Raw genomic sequence first — 21,095 nt, forward strand, 5'->3', positions numbered from 1 at the left:
CAAAGGGGCAAAGTCTTGAATGTGACATTACCAACTTACTTGCCTTTATAGTTTGCCACTTATTGTTTATTGCTTTCATATAGTTGTTACACACCACCAGCACTCTGGACAGCAAATGTGCGGTGCTGCTATCTGGTTCTGTCCAGTGTGAAAATTGTGCTCCGGCGATGCAGCGGCAGCAGGAGGCCCCATTAGCTAAAGTGCTGCTTCAGGTTAAGAATAGTTTCAGGTTAAGAATGGACCTCCAGAACGAATTAAGTACTTAACCCGAGGTACCACTGTATTCCCATTATGACTCAATGGGACCCCGCTCTGGAAGGTGAACCAGTGGATCCTTGACCAGCCCAGCTCTCACCCACCACACCATGCCCCATTGGGGGCCCCCTCTGCCAGTGGTAGGATTGCTGGCACGGAACTTTCTCTGGCTGCAGCAGAGACTTCAGCAGTGGCAAAGGCCCCCTCCAATGGGCAGAGGCCAGAGACTGTCCACTGGTTCTGAACCCACTCCAGCAGGATGGATTGGGGTTAGGTTTGTGACCTAATACACGAAAGTAGTTGGTGATGGCTGGGGTAAATCACAACAGTCTTTAGTCTCTCTTTAAGAATGATTCTGTATTTCGAAGTGCAGTTTCTGTGGGAAATAATATGGAGGAAAATTAATACTTTTTAAATAATGTTGCCATTGCTAAAGAAGGTCAAGTCTTTTCCAAGCATGAGACAGGGGTTTCAAAGCTTGGGCTTTGTCTGTCTGCAGTTCTAGACATGGAAATGACTAAAACCGATTCAATAATTGGATAATATGAGAACAAAATAATATTCACTTTCAGCTACATTCTGGATTTGGGGCTTTTGTTCTTCAACACTAAATGAATCTACGTTGTTCATTTTAAAATGGTTTGGAGATTGTTTTAGCCATGCAGTTGAAAACGGAAGAGTGTTTCCTTTCACATTTATTTCCTTTGTCTTCCGAGGAGCTCAGGATGTCATACATGTTTTGCCCCATTTAATCCTCACAACAACCAAGAGAGACATTTGCAGGGATTTGCACCTAGGCTTCCCTAGGCCTAGTTTGATCCTCTAACCACCATGCCACACGGGATCCACTAAGTATTCTCTCACCCAGCACACTCAGATCAATATTTTAAGTCTTGCTCTATACCATATGAGGCAGGGCCTTTTCAGTGGTGGCTCACTTCTAGCCTAGGGAGGTCTGTTTGGTTTACATCACTGCCTAGTTTTTACTGTCTGTTGAAAACAAGCGTGTTTAGAAGGACTTTTGGGGATTGGCTAACCCTACAGTTAAAATGCACTCCCTAGGCTGTGTTTTTGCATGTGGTTTTCAGTTTTTATTGTATTTCCTAATGTGCACGCATACACATACAAATAATTCTTGTTAGCAGCCTAATATTATAGTATCTATATCCCACCTTTCTTTTAAAAAAAATCAATACAATTTGGATTATTAGGTAACAGAAAAAATATATTTGTACATCTTACTCTGGTGTAGTCCAACTAACATAGTTTTTTATCACCACAGGATTAAGCAGATGGTTTGCTGGAGCCAAAGCATGTCTACTCATAAGTAAGTGCCACAGAGTTCAGTAAGAATCATTCCTTAGTGCCTGTTTAAGATGACAGCCTTAAGGCACCAGAAACCCTCCCCTGGATTGCAACTACTGTACTATTGAGTGCAATGTTATCATGTTGCATTTTAATGTGACTACCTATGAGATGGGCTAAATACCCTGCTTCCTCAGTTATTTTCATCATGGCAATTCTCAGCAGCTCTGCATGCGAATACCCACTATTCTCTTGGAAAAAATGTTGAGCCTCACATTGTTTTGTTAAAAATAGAAAGTTCTGGCCTGTTTTTGGATGCTGCCCATCAGCCCTTATTTGAATCATTCTCATTGTTCAGTCTTTTAAGTAACTAATAAGAGTGGAAAAGGTGAATGAGAGACATATTTTGTGTTTTGCCTCCTAAAGAGCTGTGCAGTCAGTTCCAAGCAGATAAAGCGAACAGTGCACCAGTTTTTCTTAACTACTGTACTACTTTTAATCAGCGGTCCAACCAGTGAACAGTCAAACACCACCCAACTTCATGCACTGTGTTTGTTACCTATAGTCGTTCTTGAGAGATTAGGGAGCACTTTAATTCCCTCTTTGCTCTGATTTAGATTGTAGGTTCCCTTGCATAATGGATGGATCTCACTCTTCCTCTCTCCCTTTTTAAAGGTGTTACAAGGCAGTAAAGTACCTTGGGCTTCTCACTCCATGGCTGTGTCCACACTATTCATTTAACACACACCTCCCCTTGCAAAGAACCATGGGAACTATAGTTTGGTAAGGGTGCTGGGAATTGTAGCACTGCGATAGGTGAACTTAACCTACTTCACAAAAGTGTTCTGTGGACAGAAATGGTGTGTGTGTGTATATACGTGTGTATACACACAGTATATGGTATGCCTATCGATGTAACAATAATAGCAAGTTCGTGTAACTCAGTAGACTATACTGTGTCCGGCACCTACATTCTATACAGGGCTGGGATTGTTTTAAATTCAACTTGCAAATAAGTTTAGTCGGAAACAAATTAATGAGATTTACTTTCCAGTGAGTGAATCAAGGACTGTGCTTCTACCGCATCCCCCCCCCCCAAAAACACCCCTCGGATATTTGAATTGAGGGTAGAGGGAGGCGTATCAGGGTTAATTCTAACACCAGCCTCTTTTCTTCCCCTTGACTTTTCCACGTGGTAAACGTCAGGCAAGGAGAGTTAGGAAGCTGCCGTTCACTTGCTGTGGTCATCATCATGCACAGGTTCTATACCATGCAATATGTAACAATTTAGGCCAGCATGATACAGAGCTTCAGCTCGCGCCGAAAAAGGAAACCGGACACACAGGGCAGGCGTATTACACACACACACACACGCACACGCACCACGCGACCAGGTCAAAAGTTGACTGCCTGCCTCTCCAGCTTCCCCCTCGGATCGCTCTCGCTCGGTCCTGGCAGTCCCTGATTTTCCGCCAGCAGCGTGGCTAGGAGCCGGAGGGGGAATTAGGCGGGGAATCGCCGTGTCCGTTCCTGCTGGCGAAAGGTCCGGGCCGGATTTTGCACCTTGTCCCCGGGTCTGCCTCACGGCCTGGAGGAGCTGGAGCGGCGGCGGCTGCTGCTGCTGCTGCTCTGTTTATTGAGCGCTCTTGTCCTGGTATCACTCCGCTGGCATGGAGGAGGAGGAGGAGGTGGAGGAGGACAGCACTTGATCATTGTGATGGTGGCAGGAGGAGAAGCAGCAAGCAGAGCAGAGCAGAGCAGTCTGCGTGTGTAGCAGCTCGGCGTACGTTCTGCAAATACTTCAGCGAGCTACTTTTGCAGATCGCCCCGGATTGTTCACGTGTTGACTTCCCCCCAGCTGGATTTGCTTTTGCTGTGTGTGTGTTTTTTTTCCTTTTTCCTTTTAGGTTCCTGTTGAAAAATACAACTGAGCAGCCAAAGTACTTTTGAGAACACGGTGCGGCATAAACACCCAAACTTTTTTTTCCTTTCCCCCTACTCCCCGGGAGAGAGAAAACACAATTAAGAAAGCGGCGCTGCCTGCCGCCCGGTGGCGCGGGGTGCGATGTTGGGGTGCCTGTGTGCGCGTTGTCTGCCCGGTGTGTATGTCCGTAGGTGTCTTGTGCGAGTGTGTGTTGTGTGTGTGTAGAAGTGTGGAGCGTGGAGAGAGATTCCTGCCTGTTTTGCACGCATGTGGGTGCGTGTCTCTCTCTTCCTCCGTTTTCATACATGGGGGAGACCAAGGAGGTTTTCGGTCCGGGATTTGTTTTGGAAATGATGGATTATTTCAAAGGTGGACTGATCTGATCTTCCTTCCCTGGAGTTTGCCACCGAACAAGCTACCGATCAGTTTGTTGGGATTCCTCCTGTGTTTGTTGATTGTGTCTGGCGATAACCTCGCAGCACCGCCTCCTGGGTCTCGGCTTTTAACATTTTCTTTAGGCAATTTATTTCTTTTTTGTGGGGGGCGGGCGGGCGGGCGGGGGGAAGCTTTCTTCCTGCCGGAGAGGATCGACAAGGAAGGGAGAGAGGCTTTTAAATTTTTGGGGGGGTATTTTGTTTTAAACCAAACAACCCCAAAACATTTCGCTGGGGAACTGCTGCCTCCCTCCCCCATGGTCCGTTAAAAGAGTATCTTCCCCCGGAAGACCCCCGTGTTTGTGCCTGGCGTGTGGCGCCCGCTTCTCAAAGGGGGGAAAAGTTCTTCCAAAATAGTGTGCGCGGAGAAGAGGATGGGGGATTTTGCAACCCCCGCCGCTGCCGCGAACGGCGGCAGCCTTTGCCTCAACAATAACCTGAGCAGCAGCCTCGGCGGGGCCGGGATCGGCGTGAACAACGCTCCCCACGGCCCTCCTCCCGGTAACAGCGCTACTCATAGCGGCGGCGGCGGCGGCACTAACGGGAGCAGCGGCGTTCCCAAGCACAGCACCGTGGTGGAGAGGCTGAGGCAGCGCATCGAGGGCTGCAGGAGGCACCACGTCAACTGCGAGAACAGGTACCAGCAAGCCCAGGCCGAGCAGCTGGAGCTGGAGCGAAGGGACACGGTGAGCCTCTACCAGAGGACCCTGGAGCAAAGGGCCAAGAAATCGGGGGCCGGAGGCGGCGGCAGCAAGCAGCAGCAGCAGCACCCGAGCAGCAAGCAGCAACAAGATGCCGAGTGTGCCACGGCCGAGCAGAGGAACCACACGCTGATCATGGTAAGGGGGCGGGCGAGAGGGGGCTGGAGGGCGGCTGCGGAGCACTTGTGGGCTGGCGCTTTCTCATTTGGAGTTCTCCCTTCTCGCCGGAGCGGATGTAGGAGGTTGGGGAGGAGGGTGGGGGAAGAGAGAGAAAGAGAGAGAGAAAGCGAGGGATGCTTGGCTGAAGCCAGGGAATGGGCGGAGAGAGGAAACTTTGGTCCTATAACTAATATGGGAATCCAGGAAGCAAAATGGACTATTTGAAGAGGAGTTGTCGAAGCCTCTGCATTGGTGGGGGTGGCTAAGCCGCGCGCACACGCTCCCTCGCTCGCTCTCTCTCTCGCTTGCCACTTGGATCGATCACTCAGGTAATGATTCTTCACCTGCCGGCATCACACACTCTCACCCCCCCACTTCCCCCAGTCGCTCACAGGTATCATTGCATCGATCACGGCGCAAAACAATGAAACAAATGAATTGTGCATTTGGCTGTTTCACGTGCCATTGGAAGAGCGGCGTAAAAACGTACACAGGAGAACCGACGCGCTTGGAGGGTCCCCCTTGTTGTGTAGGCAGTTGTCGAGTAGCGCCGGGAAGACCAGGGGGAAAGCACGTGCGTGTGCCTGCGCGTGTATATCTCTCCGGCCAGCGTGGGTGCGTGTCTGCAAGGATGCTCGCTGCCTCTTTAAATCCAGCGGAGGGGGAGCTTTGTGGGCTGGATTTGCGGAGCGGGAGTGACAGCCCTCGGGAGGAAAAGTTGGGCAGGTTCCTCCTCGGCTGGCGGCGGCGCGTGAGTGTGCGCGGCGTGCAGCGGACCAATCAAGTCTCTCCAAACTCGCCCCAGCCACTCAGCGGCCGCCTGGGCTGCATTTCTTTCTTGCCTCCCCCCCCCTTTTCTTTCCTTTTCGTAATTCTAAAGTTTCCTTGGCCTTTTAAGAGGCTTAGAAGAGAACAGCAAAGGGGCGGGAGCTAACCTGCCGGTGGCGTAAGAACTACTAGTAGGAAGTGGCGTTTCACACTCACCCAGATGGTTAAAAGAAATTAAACAAGAACTCGCCGGGTCACAGATCTTGTCTTAAAACAAAATAGTCAGTACGTGTCCCTATTAAAAGCGCCCCTCCCCTTGAAAATCGTCCGGGAAGGATCGTCTGCCGCGAGCTGCTCTGATCAAATCGATTAGGAAATCCCTTTCCCACACCCATTCTACCTTCCCGACTGCCCTCCGACAGCTTTAGTGAAGGGAGCGGAGAAGCGGTCAGGGTTTTTTTTGTTTTTGTTTTAACAGATCTGTTGTCAGTCCCTGCTTCCAGCGTGCCTGGTTTCCAGTAGGTGTAGCCGAGTAAAGCTAATCGAGTTTATGGAGAGCTGTGAAATATTCTGCCTTTGGTGGCGCAGTGATTGTGTCGATGGAAGCTGCTTGCCGAAATCCAGGCAGATGGTCTCAGGGGCAGCTGGAGGGCAGGGCGAGGGCATTCCTTTCTTTATTATTATTATTTTACTTGGGCTGCTGTCGCTCTTTCGGATTTGTTGGCTTATTCTGTTGCAGCAGCTCTCCTAAACCAGGGTTGCGGCTCTAAGGCTTTTCTGCTGCGCCCTAGTCAACCAATTACTAAAATACGGTGTTCTTTTGAAATATGTATACAGTATGTATATTAAAAGGAAGCTCCCTCTTAATCCCCAGCCTCAAACAGGAACGATTTTACGCAGGTGTGTTCAAAAATAAGTCCAACTACACTCAGTGGGACTTACTCCCAGGTAAACGCGCTTCGGATTGAAGCACACGGACTGAGTTGTCACTCTCCCCCCCCCATTAAAAAAAGTGATTGCCTACTTTCGAGTAAACATGAACAAGGTCGCGCGGCGAATGTTTGCCCAAGTAAGACGTGGAGCTTAGATTTAGGCAGCCGCTCGCAAGGTTCCGTTTTTAAGAAAGGTCTGCTGCTCTAGCTGAGCTGGAGAGAAGCGGCTGCAAGGTCCCTTTGCCTTCCTGCTGCCCTTATGGCCGCCCTAAGCTAGGAGCGAGCCGGAACCTCCCCGCCGCCCAGCTTTTCGGCAAGCCACCCACCAGCTGGCGTCTGCCTGACAAAGCCGCCCTCCCCTCCCCCGGCTGGAAGTTGGGTGGGAGGCCTGGAGGGCGCGGACTGACGGCGGGGTCAGCCGCAGTGGCAGCCCAGGAGGAGCTGGGGCGAGTGGGGCGGCGCAGGAGGCGGAGGGAGGGAGAGAAAGGAACGGGCGCGGACTTTGCAGGAGACAGCCGCCGCCGCCGCCGCCGGCTCCTCCCCTGTCGAGAGAAGGACCATTTATTGATGTGGGACTCTTCTTCCCCACCCCACCCCCCGGCGTCCGTGTGTGTGTGTGTGTGCGCGCGCGCGCCTCCTGAGTTCACCGGGGCCGCCTCGGCCCCTCCCACCGGCGCGCGAAAGGCCGGCTCAGCCGCGACCCGCAGGCGGAGTCTGCTACACCTTCTCTCCCCCCCCCCCCGCCTGCCGCGGCGCTTTGTCTGCTCTATCGAGCGCTCAGCCGGGGGGGGCGGGGAAGAGCTTAAACGCAGCCCAAAGTGCGCCCTCCTGGAAGCGAACGCTGCTGCGCGGCGTGCCGCCTTCCTCCTCAGGCTTGGAGAAACCACCACTCCCCCCTCCCTCCCTCCGAGGGTGGGGGGTTGGAGAAGGAAGCTGCTGCTGCTGCCGCCTCCCTGCTTTTCCAGGGAAAAGGCAGCCGGAGAGGGAACGCCCCTTGTTGGAGACAGCGGGGCATTTCTCCAGTGTAGCCGGGAGGAGGAGGAGGAGGGGGGGGTGAGATAGGCAGATAAAGCGCTCAGCCTCACCACACAGGAATAACCGCCCCCCCCCCCTTACGCGGCCGCCGCCTTCCTCCCGCCCGACCTGGAGCGCGAGCCGGTCTGCGGACGCGCGCGCGCACACACACTGGCGGGGAGAAGAGACAGCCGAGAGACAGACGAGTCCGAGCAAAGCACAAAGGGAGGCACCTTACTCGCAAGCAGGAAGCCGACGAGGCGCTGTTCAGCTGCCCGTCTGCTTGGCCCTTCCCGGCCCTCTAATAGGATTTGGGTTCAGTCCTCAAGCTGTTTCACGCTCTTTGCTCCCTAATGGAGCTTGCGCTTGCGACACAGTGGCGCACTCGGGAGGACTTGGGCAGGGAGTTCATGCAAGCAAGCAAACAAAAGCCTTTTTCGCATTCCACCCCCCCCCCCTCTTTTGAGCTGCGGTACTGACTCACTAGTGAAACAATAGTTTCCTTCTCTGTCTCTAGCTTGCAGATGGGATTTGGGAAAGGCTTGTCAAAGTTGGAGAATCTCTTTGCCATGGGCAGAAGAGGGTGGTTTGTTTTTTGATGTGCTGGACAGGTCTAGATTTCCCCCCTGGAATGGCTCCTTTCCCACCAGTAATAACAATAAAGTGGGTGTTGTAACATCTGTTTTGATAAGAAACCACTGATTTCCCTTGATAGGACCTGTATTAAAACACCAATAATTTGATCATATTCTTCACTTGACAGTTAATAAACCTTGCTTTGCTTTTGGGGTCCAAAATACCTTTTTAAAAAAAGTTTTGGATTTGTTGCAGTTACAGGTAAGTTGCAAAATCCTGGAAATATTAGCTTATAGCACATCCTTTTAAATAAAAATTAATGTCTTGTTTAAATCTGCAGTCCTATACATACACACTTGGAAGTAGTATCTATTGGACTCATTGGGTCGTGTTTGAATATACATGGATAGGATTGCAGTGAGTATCTGAAACTCTCTTGGTTAAAATTACTTCTAGTATGAAATCCACAGCTAGGGATATTTGCATTCGGCTTCCACTATCATTGGAGCATGCCAGATCAGTGTGTGCTTTGCTGGTTAAAAAATTAGAATGCAGTGTTATTTACAGCCATTTTAAATAAGGGAGAGAGTTTCATCAACAATGTGCTTATAGAGAAAGGGTTTCACCAGCAATATAGTTAGGATTTGTAGAAAGATTAAGAGAGAATTGGGGTTTTCAACAGTGTGTAAGGGAGCTCCCTAAAGAAGAGAAGGAAGTTGCCAGGATAAGGTGTGAAGCTTTTTGTGGTGTCTTTGAATCCAGTTTGTGAGACTTCATAATGAGAACTGTGTCCTCCTTCCAATCAGTGATACATGATCTTTGATGAATACAGACCTCCCCAATTGTTGTACTGACTGACAAGTGCTGGGGGAAAAGTAGCACCACTTTAGCTAATAGGGACTCCTGTTGCCGCTGCGCAGCTGCTGTGCCATTTCTGTTCTCATCCTGAAGCAAAGTTCTTAACCTGAGTTACTATTTCTGGGTTAGCGGAGTCTGTAACCTGAAGCGTATGTAACCTGAAGCGTGTGCAACCCTAGGTACCACTGTAGATGTTTTCCTCAAAGGCATGCACCTCAAACTTAAAAGTTGATGATCTCTCATAGAAAGTCAGTACAGCCTCATTTCCACACCCAGGGACCTGCACGCTCCATGCATGCTCAGTGCATCTTGGCAAACCTAATCTTCTAAATTAAGGATGGGAATCTGTGCCATTCCAGATGTCAATCCTTGGTCTAACTAGATGTACCTAAGGCTTCCAACAGCCCAAAGGTGTCTAGGCATATGGTGATGGATTTGCTTTTCCTGGGGGCAGCTGCATTTATTGTTATTTAATATTTATTCATTAAATTTGTCAGGGCAACCCAAAGTGATGTGCAACTGTGAGTCATTCCATACTTTCCTTCAGTTTACAAGATCTCCACCAGGAATGGTAATTTGGAGAGGGGGGTGGGAAACTTTCTCAAGCTTCCAGAGGGAAGCTGATTTCTCACCTTTCCATTTAGTTTGTGCTGACACCCACCTTTAGCAGCATGAAGAAAGAACACATTTTTCAACGTATATGTTCCACTGACAGTTAAACAGTTTAATTTTGGAATAAACATCATCAGATGTTTGTCATTTTCTATTGTCATATTTACTGTGCAATGCATCCCTTTGTCACACCTTGTTTGTAAGGTGGAGACAGAAATAATGCATAGGATTGAACTGGAAGTCACTTGACAGCAGAAACTGTATGTCTACTTGGAAGTAAATTCCCATGTGTTCAAAGGGGCTAGCTCTCAAGTCCTTGTGTGTGAGCTTTTGTCTGAATTGAAGCGAGGCCAATGGTCCACTTTATTAAAGACCCTTCCCTCCCAAAAATAACCACAGGTAAAAATTCAAAATACCATTATTGAATAGCCTACCTCAGAGAAATTTATAACCATTTAATCCCAGTTTTGTGAGGTTTGGGTATGAGCACTTGATAGGGGATGTATAGTTGATTTTGCTAAATCTTTGATTTGTTTATTAATAATAACATCACCAAACATTTTCTTCATTTGGCTATAGCAGCGAATAATGAATTTAGGAAACACAATAAGAATTGTACAATAAAAACTTGCATTTCTTTATTAAGTATTATCCATTTTCCAGCCTAGTCATTGTGAAAGCCAGTTTTAATTTCTCTATTACATAACTAGAAATGTTTTAATACTGTGCTAGTTAGGTTTGTTTAAAAGTTATTGATGGTAAACTTGCAATTCCTCCAAAATGTTCCTTTGCTCATCATCAAACTAGTTCCAAGAAACATCTACTCATTCCCATTCTTAGCTAATCTGCTTTCTCACTTCCTACTGTGTTGCTTGCTGAATGCATCTTAGATATTTGGCAAATGTGCTTCAGTATTAGAAACCATCTTAAAAATTATTTAATGTTGTTAAGCCATGCCCATGTGATGGCCTATTATAGTTCTGCTCTTCTGTACTGGTTTGTAATTTGTCAAATTCTAAAAGACTTCCTGTAACTGTATCCTTGACATCTTATACTGACAGCCTCATCATATGGCTGCTTACTCAGAAGTAACTCCCGCTGAGAGTCAAGGGGGATGTGGTTATCCGTGAGTTCCGCCTCACATCTGGTGTATATATGTAGAAACATGGGGTGGGTGCAGATTTAACTGCAAAGGTTTGCAAGGGAATCTCTCTTTCTGTCTGTCTTACTTTTCCACAGCTGGGCCCTGATACCACCTTTCAGTACCAGAAATAAGCCCAGCTAGGTGAAAGCAAAGTGTTCTGGGAGTGAGTCTGCAGGAGTTAAGCTGCTAATAGGGGGAAACTTCTGCACTACTCCTCATTTGTTGCCAAAATTGAACATCACTGTTTAGTTACATTAGTACAGCAAATATGAATTTGAACTAATGGGTCAGGTAGATGAACTCAGTGGCCCTCAGGATCCCTTCCAACTCTGCAGTTTATGATTCTATACTCTTGCATCTAGTTTGATCCTGAGTTTTGTGGCTCTTACTTTCAGGTCACTGTGCATAGGACTGTTGCCTTTGAACCAGACATATTTACTCAGAAGTAACCAGTTGGGCTTCTTTCTGGCCAATTGTGCAGAAGATTGTAGCCTTTGGTGCTACGGTAGTGAGAAGCACTGTGCTGATTCCTGATTGGTTTTATAAGAGGCTACAATTATGGTAGCTATGGAGTCTTCATTGGAAGTACTTACAGCAGCATTTATGCTTCCGAAAGAAGGTAGGTTTTTGCCTGCAGCCAGGAAGAGCACAGCATGGAATATGCAGAGAAAAGGAGGATGGGATGAAAGAAAAACTAGACACAAGGATGAGGCTAAAGTCATTGTAAAAGGCAACTGGGGGCCAACGTAGAGGCAGAGAAGGGTGATGTGTTGAGAAAAAGAGATTATTTTAGCAGGAATATTCTGAGTTGACTGAAGAGGTGAGAGAGAACAGGAAGGAAGGCCAGAGTGGCAGTGGTCCAAGGAAAAAATAACTAGGGCATGAACAGTTTAGCAGAAGATGCAGATTTGGCCAATTTTGATGAAAAATCAGTGGTTGGAGTTGGCAATAAAAACAGAGAGGAGAATGAAGAGCCAGCAGTGGGCCTAGTTAGTTTTATGCTTAGAAGGCAAAAGAGAGAGACTTAGCTATATCTAATCAACAGGAGGTATAGGTGTCTGCAGAAATAATTTGGGGGGACGGGCAGAGAGATCCATGACTTTTAAGTACAGGTATTTGACTTACCTCTGAACTCCACACACTATTACATGGTGCTGAAGAGCAGCAACAAGAAACAATAGTGATTTACTATAGTGTATGGGATTATATATTTCTGAACTAAGTTCTAACAAATTGCTCTATTTGTCCATTGAACAATAACAGAGTAAGGCACCAGAAAGACATAGAGCTATAATTTGTCCATTGAACAACAATACTTTAAGACTCTGAAAAACAAATTAAAAACCCCTAAGGCTGAATTTTTCACCTTTTACACAGAATCTCCCTTGGCTGTGATGAGTGCCAGATATAAGATCAGAAAGTAGCCAGGCTTTTGTTGTTGTTGTTAATTCCTGTCCACACGTAACATAAAGGAAAATATACTACAAAGTTGATTGCTATTGAAACAAAAATGGGAGACTCTGAGGCTCTTGGCCAAAACAGTCAATAACTACTTCTATAAATTTCTCCTTGGGATGGGTCCTCAGCATTGCTCTCTGGATGTTCAACAAACAAGCCAGACAATTGCTTTTCATGCATTGTTGAATTTAGCCATGCCTGTGCAAAGTGCTGAAGGATTGTTCGGTTCAGCATGTTGTAACTGGGAGGGAAAGTGCTGTCAGGAGAGCCATTTTAATAGCAGGGAACTGTCTGGTGTGGTCCAGCAGTTCAGCAAGGTTCTCGGTAAAGTAATAAGTAAATCCAGGTAGGAAATGTAGATGGACCGCCAATAGTTCTCTTCTGTGGATTGGTTGGGATGATTGGCATAGTTTTGACTGTGAGTCCTGGAAGACCTGTACCCTGCCTTTTAGGCCTTTTCCCAGCTGGTCTGGGAGGGTGGGGCTCTGACTGACTCCAGCTACAACAGCTGAGACTGCTGAACAGAATCTTGAACTGGGGTATTGTTTAGGGGAGCTGTTAACAGCATCTTTGTACAGTGGTACCTCAGGTTACATACGCTTCAGGTTACATACGCTTCAGGTTACAGACTCGGCTAACCCAGAAATAGTACCTCGGGTTAAGAACTTTGCTTCAGGATGAGAACAGAAATCGTGCTCCGGCGGCGCAGTGGCAGCTGGAGGCCCCATTAGCTAAAGTGGTGCTTCAGGTTAAGAACAGTTTCAGGTTAAGAACGGACTTCTGGAACGAATTAAGTACTTAACCCGAGGTACCACTGTATCTATATTTTGGATCTTATGATTTATGTGGCAATTTTTCAGTTTGATTGTGTACTTTTTAATATTGTTTATCACTATTCTTGCTTTGTTTGTGGTTATGTAATTTTTTAGATGCTGTAAGCCACCTTGAGCATTGTTTTAACTTTGGAAAGGCGGCATGCAAATAAAACGATTGATTGAGTTTTCTGTTACATGGTTTGTCTAGCTGCTTTAAATTTGAAATCTTTCACATTCCAGTTTCTTGCACTTTTCTACTACTATTGTGCTCATTAGTTTTCCTGTGTTGTTATGTTATTCCTAGCAACTCTTGTATATATGTTCTTTCATTTTCATTGCATCTAACTTCACAAACTGCAGAACTTGTTTGACTGGTTCTAGCATCAATATTTGCTTATAATCACAAGTCAAAATTATTATTATTTATTAAATTTGTATACCACTCTTCAACTGAATATCACTAGGCATTGGGCTGGCTAGAGTTCTTTGAGAGTGTCAACAAGCATATAGATGGTCCAGTTCACAAAGGGTACTCAAGACTTTCAAAAAGCTTTTGACCAGGTACTTCACCAAAGACTCCTGAGAAAGCTTAGCAGTCATGGGGTAAGAGATGTTCTCTTGTCAATCAGAACTGTTAAGGTGGCCAAGTTTGCTGAAGATACTAAATAGTTCAGCATCATTAAAAAAAAAAGGGATTGTGAAGAGTGGCAAATGAATTCGCCAAACTGAGTGAATGGGCAGTGAAATGGGCAATTCAAACATCATGGCCTTTTATGGGTGCTTTAAACTGTAAAAATGCTACTCAGAATTTTGGAAGTGGATGGTGCAGCTATTGTAGGACTGGATTGGGTTAGGTTTCCCTAGGGAATGAGAACTGGAAATGAACATAGATCAGTTCCACAGAAACACACACACATATATTTATTCAGTAATCACACAATATGAGGTGGCTTGATCAAAGCATATAGATGTCAATGGGGAAAGATTCTTTTTGAGTTACATTGACTTAGTTCAGATGTACTGGCAAACTTTGTTCTCCTGAGAGCCTTGGTGAGTCTCAGTGTGCTGTGTTTTTCATGTGCCAGGAGAAGAGATTGTAAGCCTGCCCTTCTAATTTGTGGTAAATCATAGTTTGCCCTTTCCATCAAATCTGGCAAACAGTGGCTTGTCATATACTAGAAGCTAACACTTCTAATTCCTTCTCCTTGTGTGCAAGTGTGCAAGCTTGAGGGTTGCACTTGCCTGCTCTTATAACAATATAACAACTCTGGAATGTTGTTATATATGAATTACGCCATGGTGTCCCTTGTATCTCAGAGTGGGGTTCTCAAGGAACATAAGTGATTGCAATACGTATGAAAGGGATTTTTTCTCTAGGATCTTGACAATGACTTGTGAATGATGACAATTCCAGCTGAATTTTGTGACAAGAGAGAGAGAGAGAGAGAGAGAGAGACTTGCCTCCCCCAATTTTTCAGACATATGCCAGCAAATATTGCGGCAAATTAGTATATAGAATAATGATATGATTCTCAACATGCATTGATGTTTTCAGTTGTTCAGGGATTGGGTTTTTTTCTGGGACTGTCAATTTAAACTTGTCAGGCTAATAGTGTCCTTTATTATTACGTTTCTATCCCACCTTTCCTCCTAGAAACTCAAGATGACAGACATGGTTATCCCTCCACTGCATTTAATTTTCATAGTACTGTGAGGGAGGTTAGGCTAAGAGATGGTTGATTGCATTTTGTGGCTGACCCTCCAAGGGCAGGGTGAGGTGAGGTGAGGTAACCACCTCAGGCATAATGATCCACAGGGGCAGCAGATCCCAGTGTAGATCTTTATTCCATCCTTGTTCCTGATGTAGATCACCCTTTCTTCCCTTGTGGGGAGGAGGGGGTGCAATTTTGTGTTTCACCTCAAGTGCCGAAATGTCTTGTGCCGTCCTGATTTAATGACTATGTCACAGTGGCTGATAATGAAAACCAGCTGGTAGTGAAATGTAGATCCAATTAAAGGTGTGCCATAGAAGGATCCTTAAACATGACTATCAAATAATAAAACAAATGTCTGTGCCTTGACCTTCCAAGGATAAGCTCACACAATACTTTCCTACTACTGTTTTGCATCTAGGCCCCATTAGGCAATTTCTGCAACTTGAAATAGAAAGTATTGTATGACCACCAATTTTTCCCCAGAGTAAATAACAATGACAATGGCAGTGTTATTTGAGGTTTCATATACTTTGTGTTATTGTCTTGAGCATATTCTGATATCTTAGTTACTCGTTCATGGGCATATATTGTCTAATATGCTATTATTCATCTGTACTAAGGATTATTTCTCTCTCTCTCTCTCTTTCATTGGAGCTCTCACTTTGATATCTCCTGCAGGCCCATACGCACACACATGCACTTAGTTATTGAGAACAGCAGAACAGATGCAGGCCTAAAAGGGTGCTTATTTATTAAAGTTCCCTAGTCTTCTTCCACCTTACTTATACAACCTGCCTGACAGGTACTCATGATTCATTTAGTGTGTTCATCGTTACAAAAAACATTCCTCCTCCTTGTTATTTATTATATAAAAATACAATCTCAGCCTGAAGATAATTGCTATCGAACAAATGTACTTTTTCTGTTTAGTATAAGAAAATTTGCTAACTACTTGTTCAGATAAATGCCCCCACGGAATTAAGAGTTATGAGGGTGCTTTGTGAACATGACAACAAAACAGCAAAAGTTTGGTACAACCTTTAGTGCTATCAGTACCAAAGTAGAGGGGTAGAGGAATACCATGAAATCAACAAGGAATAACTGGCAAGCCTGACTTTTTGAGAAACAACAACTTGGAAGCACTCTCAGATATGATCCGAACCTATCTCTTCACAGCACTCTGAAGGTGTTAAGATATTGTCAGTTCAATTTGAAATCTATACACTAGTTTGTACCTCAGTAGAATCGGGTTGTTTTTCACTTGGACAAAACTAGTGTCTACCGTATTGCTAGAGATCTAAATGGAAGGCAGAACGGGCAAAGGCAGCAGGACAGATTCTCCCCCTCACCATAATATTTAACAGAAGTTTTCATTAGCATTATTCATTCAACTGCTGTGTGATTTGCTGCTTTCTATTGCATAACCTCGGAACATTATGTTACGTTCGGTCAGAGGCCTGCAAAACCTAATGAGCAAGCCTCGATTCCCGGATTAGTTGTTTGGCCGCATGCCACATACCCTGATATTGCCAGAGAAGGAAACGGGAGGCATTCAGAGTGAAAACCTTGAAGCCAAGGTTCATGTTTAGTTAACAGTAGATCAGCACCCACTTACATGACTAAAGCCACTTCTGAAGTGGTGGTTGGTATCCGAGGAGCAGTGGGGGGGGGGAGTGCCTTACCCTTTCCCTACACATGGCTGCTGTTTTCCAGTGTCCAGTATAGAGGAGTTGTTGTGTGGGTTTTTTTTTTAAAAAAAGCACCCCACATTTCCCCACTTATAATAGTCCATTGGGAGAAAAAGCACTTGGGAAGGCAATGTGGAGTGGTTCGGGAGAGGGCATTCTCTGTGACAGTCCCTAGGGTGTGTGGTTCCCTCCTCACAGAGGTGTGTATGATGATTTCCTTGCATAGCTTTCATTGTTTGCTGAAGACTCGCCTCAGTACCCTGGCCTTTGACACCCGATACCCTTTTAAGGCCCATGCTCATGTAAATTGTCTTAACTGACTTTAATACTGCATTTTTATATTGTTGTAACCTGTCCTGGGACCTTATGATGAAGGGCGGGTAAGGAAAGCAAGAGAGAAGGAAGGAAGAGAGAAGGGCAGGAGTGGGAAAATGGAGAGGGGTGGTGGTGAAATGGATGGATCAAAGCAGGAGGAAATAAAAGTCATCTGCAAGTGATCAGTTGAGACCTGGCAAGTGCGTTCTGTCCCTTTCCCAGCAACCTCCTTGGGACAGGGCAGGGGGAAGAGAAGGAGAATGGGGTGCACTCCACCCACTTTTGACTCTGGAACCACCACACTTACTTTAGCCCCCTGCCCCAGCAGATGACTCCCGAGACAGGAAAGAGGTTCCACACCACCGAGATGAAGGGTTGGGGATTCTCAGATTAAAAACAGGCATTAAACAGCAAGCAGTCCTATCATATTACTTCTTCAACATCAGCACAGAAGTTAGCTAATTTGTTTTCAGTGTCGATTCCACCATGCTTCTTGCACATGAAAGAAGCTAAACTAAACTTTGAATATGAATTTTTATAGTGGGGTTTCACCCAGACTGTTTCTTTTCAGCAATTAAGTTTGGTATGGTCCTTTGCCTGGGAGGTGAAATGTGTTATATTTTTAGAAATAAATATGTGATGTCTACAAAACAACGATGCATCACCATTTCCAAGAAACTTGCATAAGATTTCCTTACTATTTAAGGAATCTAGAACATTGTTTTGCTTTCAAGGAACTGAAGCTGCCTTGGTTCTAAAATAACTTACCATCACCCCCCCCCAGGGGGATATATCTGAGGAAGACTGTGGAAACAATATGTGGAATTATAAATCTGCATGGATATGGCAGGAAATCAATGAAAGCTGGAAATAGATCCCTGCACATTCGGTTTTGTGGATTTTCCCTGCATCACCTATGTACATTTTGGAACTTTTTTCCCCACAGTGTAAGATGTCTGCTAAATCTTGCTGATTACAGTTTTGGCATGTGTTAACTTTAGTGGAATAATGCAGTGAGTGTGCAATATTGCCAGCAAGTTTCTTTTTTATGTCAGGCAAATTACCCTCGTTTCCCCCCCCCCGCCCACCAAGAGAAAGTTAAACACCTGCTTGCTGAAAGTTAACAAATGGGGATAGTCATTCATTATTGCCTGGGGTAAGGGGCAGTATGTGGGTTTTACTAAGGGGACCCTTTTCATATAACTCTGCAACTTAGAAAGTATGAAACAAGTGCATACATTTTTAGACTGTGAGTAGACTTAAGTTATTCATGAATGAAACAGTCTGATTCAGGTCATGAGAGGCCAGCTGTATGCATTCCAGATGTAGTTGGCTTCAGAGGGACCATTTTTGTGCATGAAATGAATGTGCATGTTTAAATCTTCACACAACTAAGCTGCTATTACAGCCACTCCAACTTAAGTATGACACTGGAGAATGTTGTGAGTGGAAGATATAATAAACTGTGGTGACAAGATAAAAAAATATTCTGCAGTACTAACACTACATGGTAATTTCAAGACTATTTTCTTTTATGTCTGAAGAACTGAACAAATACAAATGCAATATGTTGTTAGAGCTGTGGAGGTAGGTTCCAGTATTTGTGATGGGATGCAACATCATTTCAGCCTGGAGAAGTGATAACCTTGAGTGAGGCCCTGTTCCATGACCACTCAACAATTTTCTCTATTACAAATCCATTTTTGTCCAAGAACAGTGACTTTGAAAGAGCCTGCTCCTTTTCATTAATGCCTTGGCACATCACACCTTCCTTGAAGGCTGAGAAGCAGTTTGACTTGCTTCAGATCCCTTTTCTTTCTTTTTTAAACAGTACCAAGGTCTCTCTTGCACCACTAATGGTGCTCTCATTCCTCTCTGGACAGCCGGGCTCTCTATGTCTAGAATCTGTAAGGAAGAATTACTGTACATTTGGGGGAAATGTCCTCTGTCCTGATTTTAAAGGAGTGTGATAACATGCTTTATTATTACTGTCTATGAGCACAGTTCATAGCAATGCACTCTCTCGTGATGGGTAATATGGTGACAGTGGGAATGGTGGAGTAATGCCACCTCCTTTACCATAAAGAATTGCCTACTTATTAGAATCAAGAAGAGGCCCATAACTTTAAACAAATTATTCAAACTGACTAGAAATAATTAAATACATGCTTGAGAAGGGGGTGTGGTGTTTTGGGTTTGAAGGAAGCAGGTGGGGATTGGTAAAATATTTGGTTTGTTTGTCCATTAGTACAAGAGTTCACCTTGCACGGAAGAACTTTTTTAAAAAATGAGTTATTTACCGTATATAACAGCTTGTAATTTAATAAGCTCCTTATTCATTAGCAGCTCTGTGGTGTAGGCATTTCTTCTACATAGCTAATCAAGAATTGAGGTTGCAATGTGAAAAAATCTGAATACAATTTGCAGTTTTTTTAAAGCAATAATTATATATCAGAGCTGCTACATTTTGTTTCTTGGTGCTAAAAAAAATCCCTTTGTTGTAGGAATTTTGATCAGAATTTTTAAAAAATGGTATTTTGGAATGTAGCTAGCTCACTGTATGATAATTCGGATATACTTCATTGTACTAAATTCCATTTTCACTTCAAACGAAGGGCCAAAAAGTCAGTGGAAATGTTCAAGGACTCTAGAGTAAGGATATCTCACCCTACAGTTAGAGCCAATAAATGGTTCAGTTAATCTTTTCGCCTCTTTTCTGAACTACTTAGAAACAAATTGATTCTTGGCTGATAGGAGGGCACAAGTAGTGCTTCAGAAAGAACATAGTGCTTCTCTTTTTGTAGAGTGTACTGGCAGTGAATGGGTTTTCTTGCTTGTTCTGCAGGGAGACCGCATTTTGATTTAAAGTTATGAGTCACAGTATCTGAGGCTTGGAGGCGAACACACTATCTGTAAACAGCAGCCAAAGGGCACACACTTCTGCTTTTGCAATTGGCAAAGTCTCCTCCTTACTGCTTTAAAAAGGAAGAGGGGGGAAAAAATATCACCATGCCTCTTTTTATGTGTCTTTTCATAAGAAAAGTTTTTGGTGGATCCTTAATGGTTAAGTTCCCTGAAATGAAATACTATGTTGCTGTCTTAAAAATAACTGTTTCTAAGACACCAAGTCCCATATGAGCAGGCTAAAACAGACTGGGTTTTCTGTCTGTTCTGTACATTTTGCAGCTTCAGTAGTGCAGTTAGGACAGTTTGATCATATCACCATGTATATTGTCTCAAAAGAGCTTAAAAACAACAACCCAACAACACCATTTACTGTAGGTCAGTGATCACTTACATTGTACACATCTAAAGAAAAATGAAATTGTAATGGTGTACTCCTTTTTTGTGGATTGAAACTGGATTCAAAACAACCACCACCTTTTATTCCAAAGCAAGGCATCCTGCATTAATAAAAGATTTTGTTTGTTTTTAAGAAGTACTTTTGGATTCTTCTGCTGTTGCTTTCTGTTTTCCCCATGAAATTTCACCTAATTGGCACAGCAGTAACAAATGGCTTACTGCTTTCCTGCATTGTTCTTTACAGTTATCTCACTGCAGAACACATTACAGCTGTTTCCTAGATTGCTCACAACTCCAGTTGTTGATTTTTGTGTTTTCTTTACATATTCTCAAAAGATGTGTGGACAAGTTAACTCTGGAGATGGTTGAGCAGTGGCTTCCAGAAGTGCTATTTTTACAATGCCAGCTATAACTAATGACCCTTGTTTTCCTTATTTATGTGTGAGTGTCTGGAGGCGGTTGGAGGATGGATGGCGGCTAACAGATTGAGGTTGAATCCTGACAAGACAGAAGTACTGTTTTTGGGGGACAGGAGGCGGGCAGGTGTGGAGGATTCCCTGGTCCTGAATGGGGTAACTGTGCCCCTGAAGGACCAGGTGCGCAGCCTGGGAGTCATTTTGGACTCACAGCTGTCCATGGAGGCACAGGTCAAATCTGTATCCAGGGCAGCTGTTTACCAGCTCCATCTGGTACGTAGGCTGAGACCCTATCTGCCTGCGGACTGTCTCGCCAGAGTGGTACATGCTCTGGTTATCTCCCGCTTGGACTACTGCAATGCGCTCTACGTGGGGCTACCTTTGAAGGTGACCCGGAAACTACAACTAATACAGAATGCGGCAGCTAGACTGGTGACTGGGAGCGGCCGCCGAGACCATATAACACCGGTCTTGAAAGACCTACATTGGCTCCCAGTACGTTTCCGAGCACAATTCAAAGTGTTGGTGCTGACCTTTAAAGCCCTAAATGGCCTCGGTCCAGTATATCTGAAGGAGCGTCTCCTCCCCCATCGTTCTGCCCGGACACTGAGGTCCAGCTCCGAGGGCCTTCTGGCGGTTCCCTCACTGCGAGAGGCCAAGTTGCAGGGAACCAGGCAGAGGGCCTTCTCGGTGGTGGCGCCCG

General features: G+C 45.1%; 1 protein-coding gene across 1 annotated transcript in view; it reads left to right on the top strand.

The window, feature by feature from the left end:
• Positions 1–287: 287 nt before the first annotated feature.
• Positions 288–21,095, top strand: part of MAML3 (mastermind like transcriptional coactivator 3) — a gene marked incomplete at its 3' end in the record, with an annotated part of 271,284 nt that continues 250,476 nt past the window's right edge. The window contains exon 1 of the mRNA XM_081876069.1: positions 288–4,757. Within this exon, the coding sequence (XP_081732195.1) occupies positions 4,293–4,757 (465 nt within the window). The 5' untranslated portion in view covers positions 288–4,292. The remainder of the gene's footprint in view (positions 4,758–21,095) is intronic.

Source organism: Podarcis erhardii (assembly GCF_964252035.2).
Source record: "Podarcis erhardii genome assembly, chromosome: 9".
Taxonomy (NCBI): domain Eukaryota; kingdom Metazoa; phylum Chordata; class Lepidosauria; order Squamata; family Lacertidae; genus Podarcis; species Podarcis erhardii.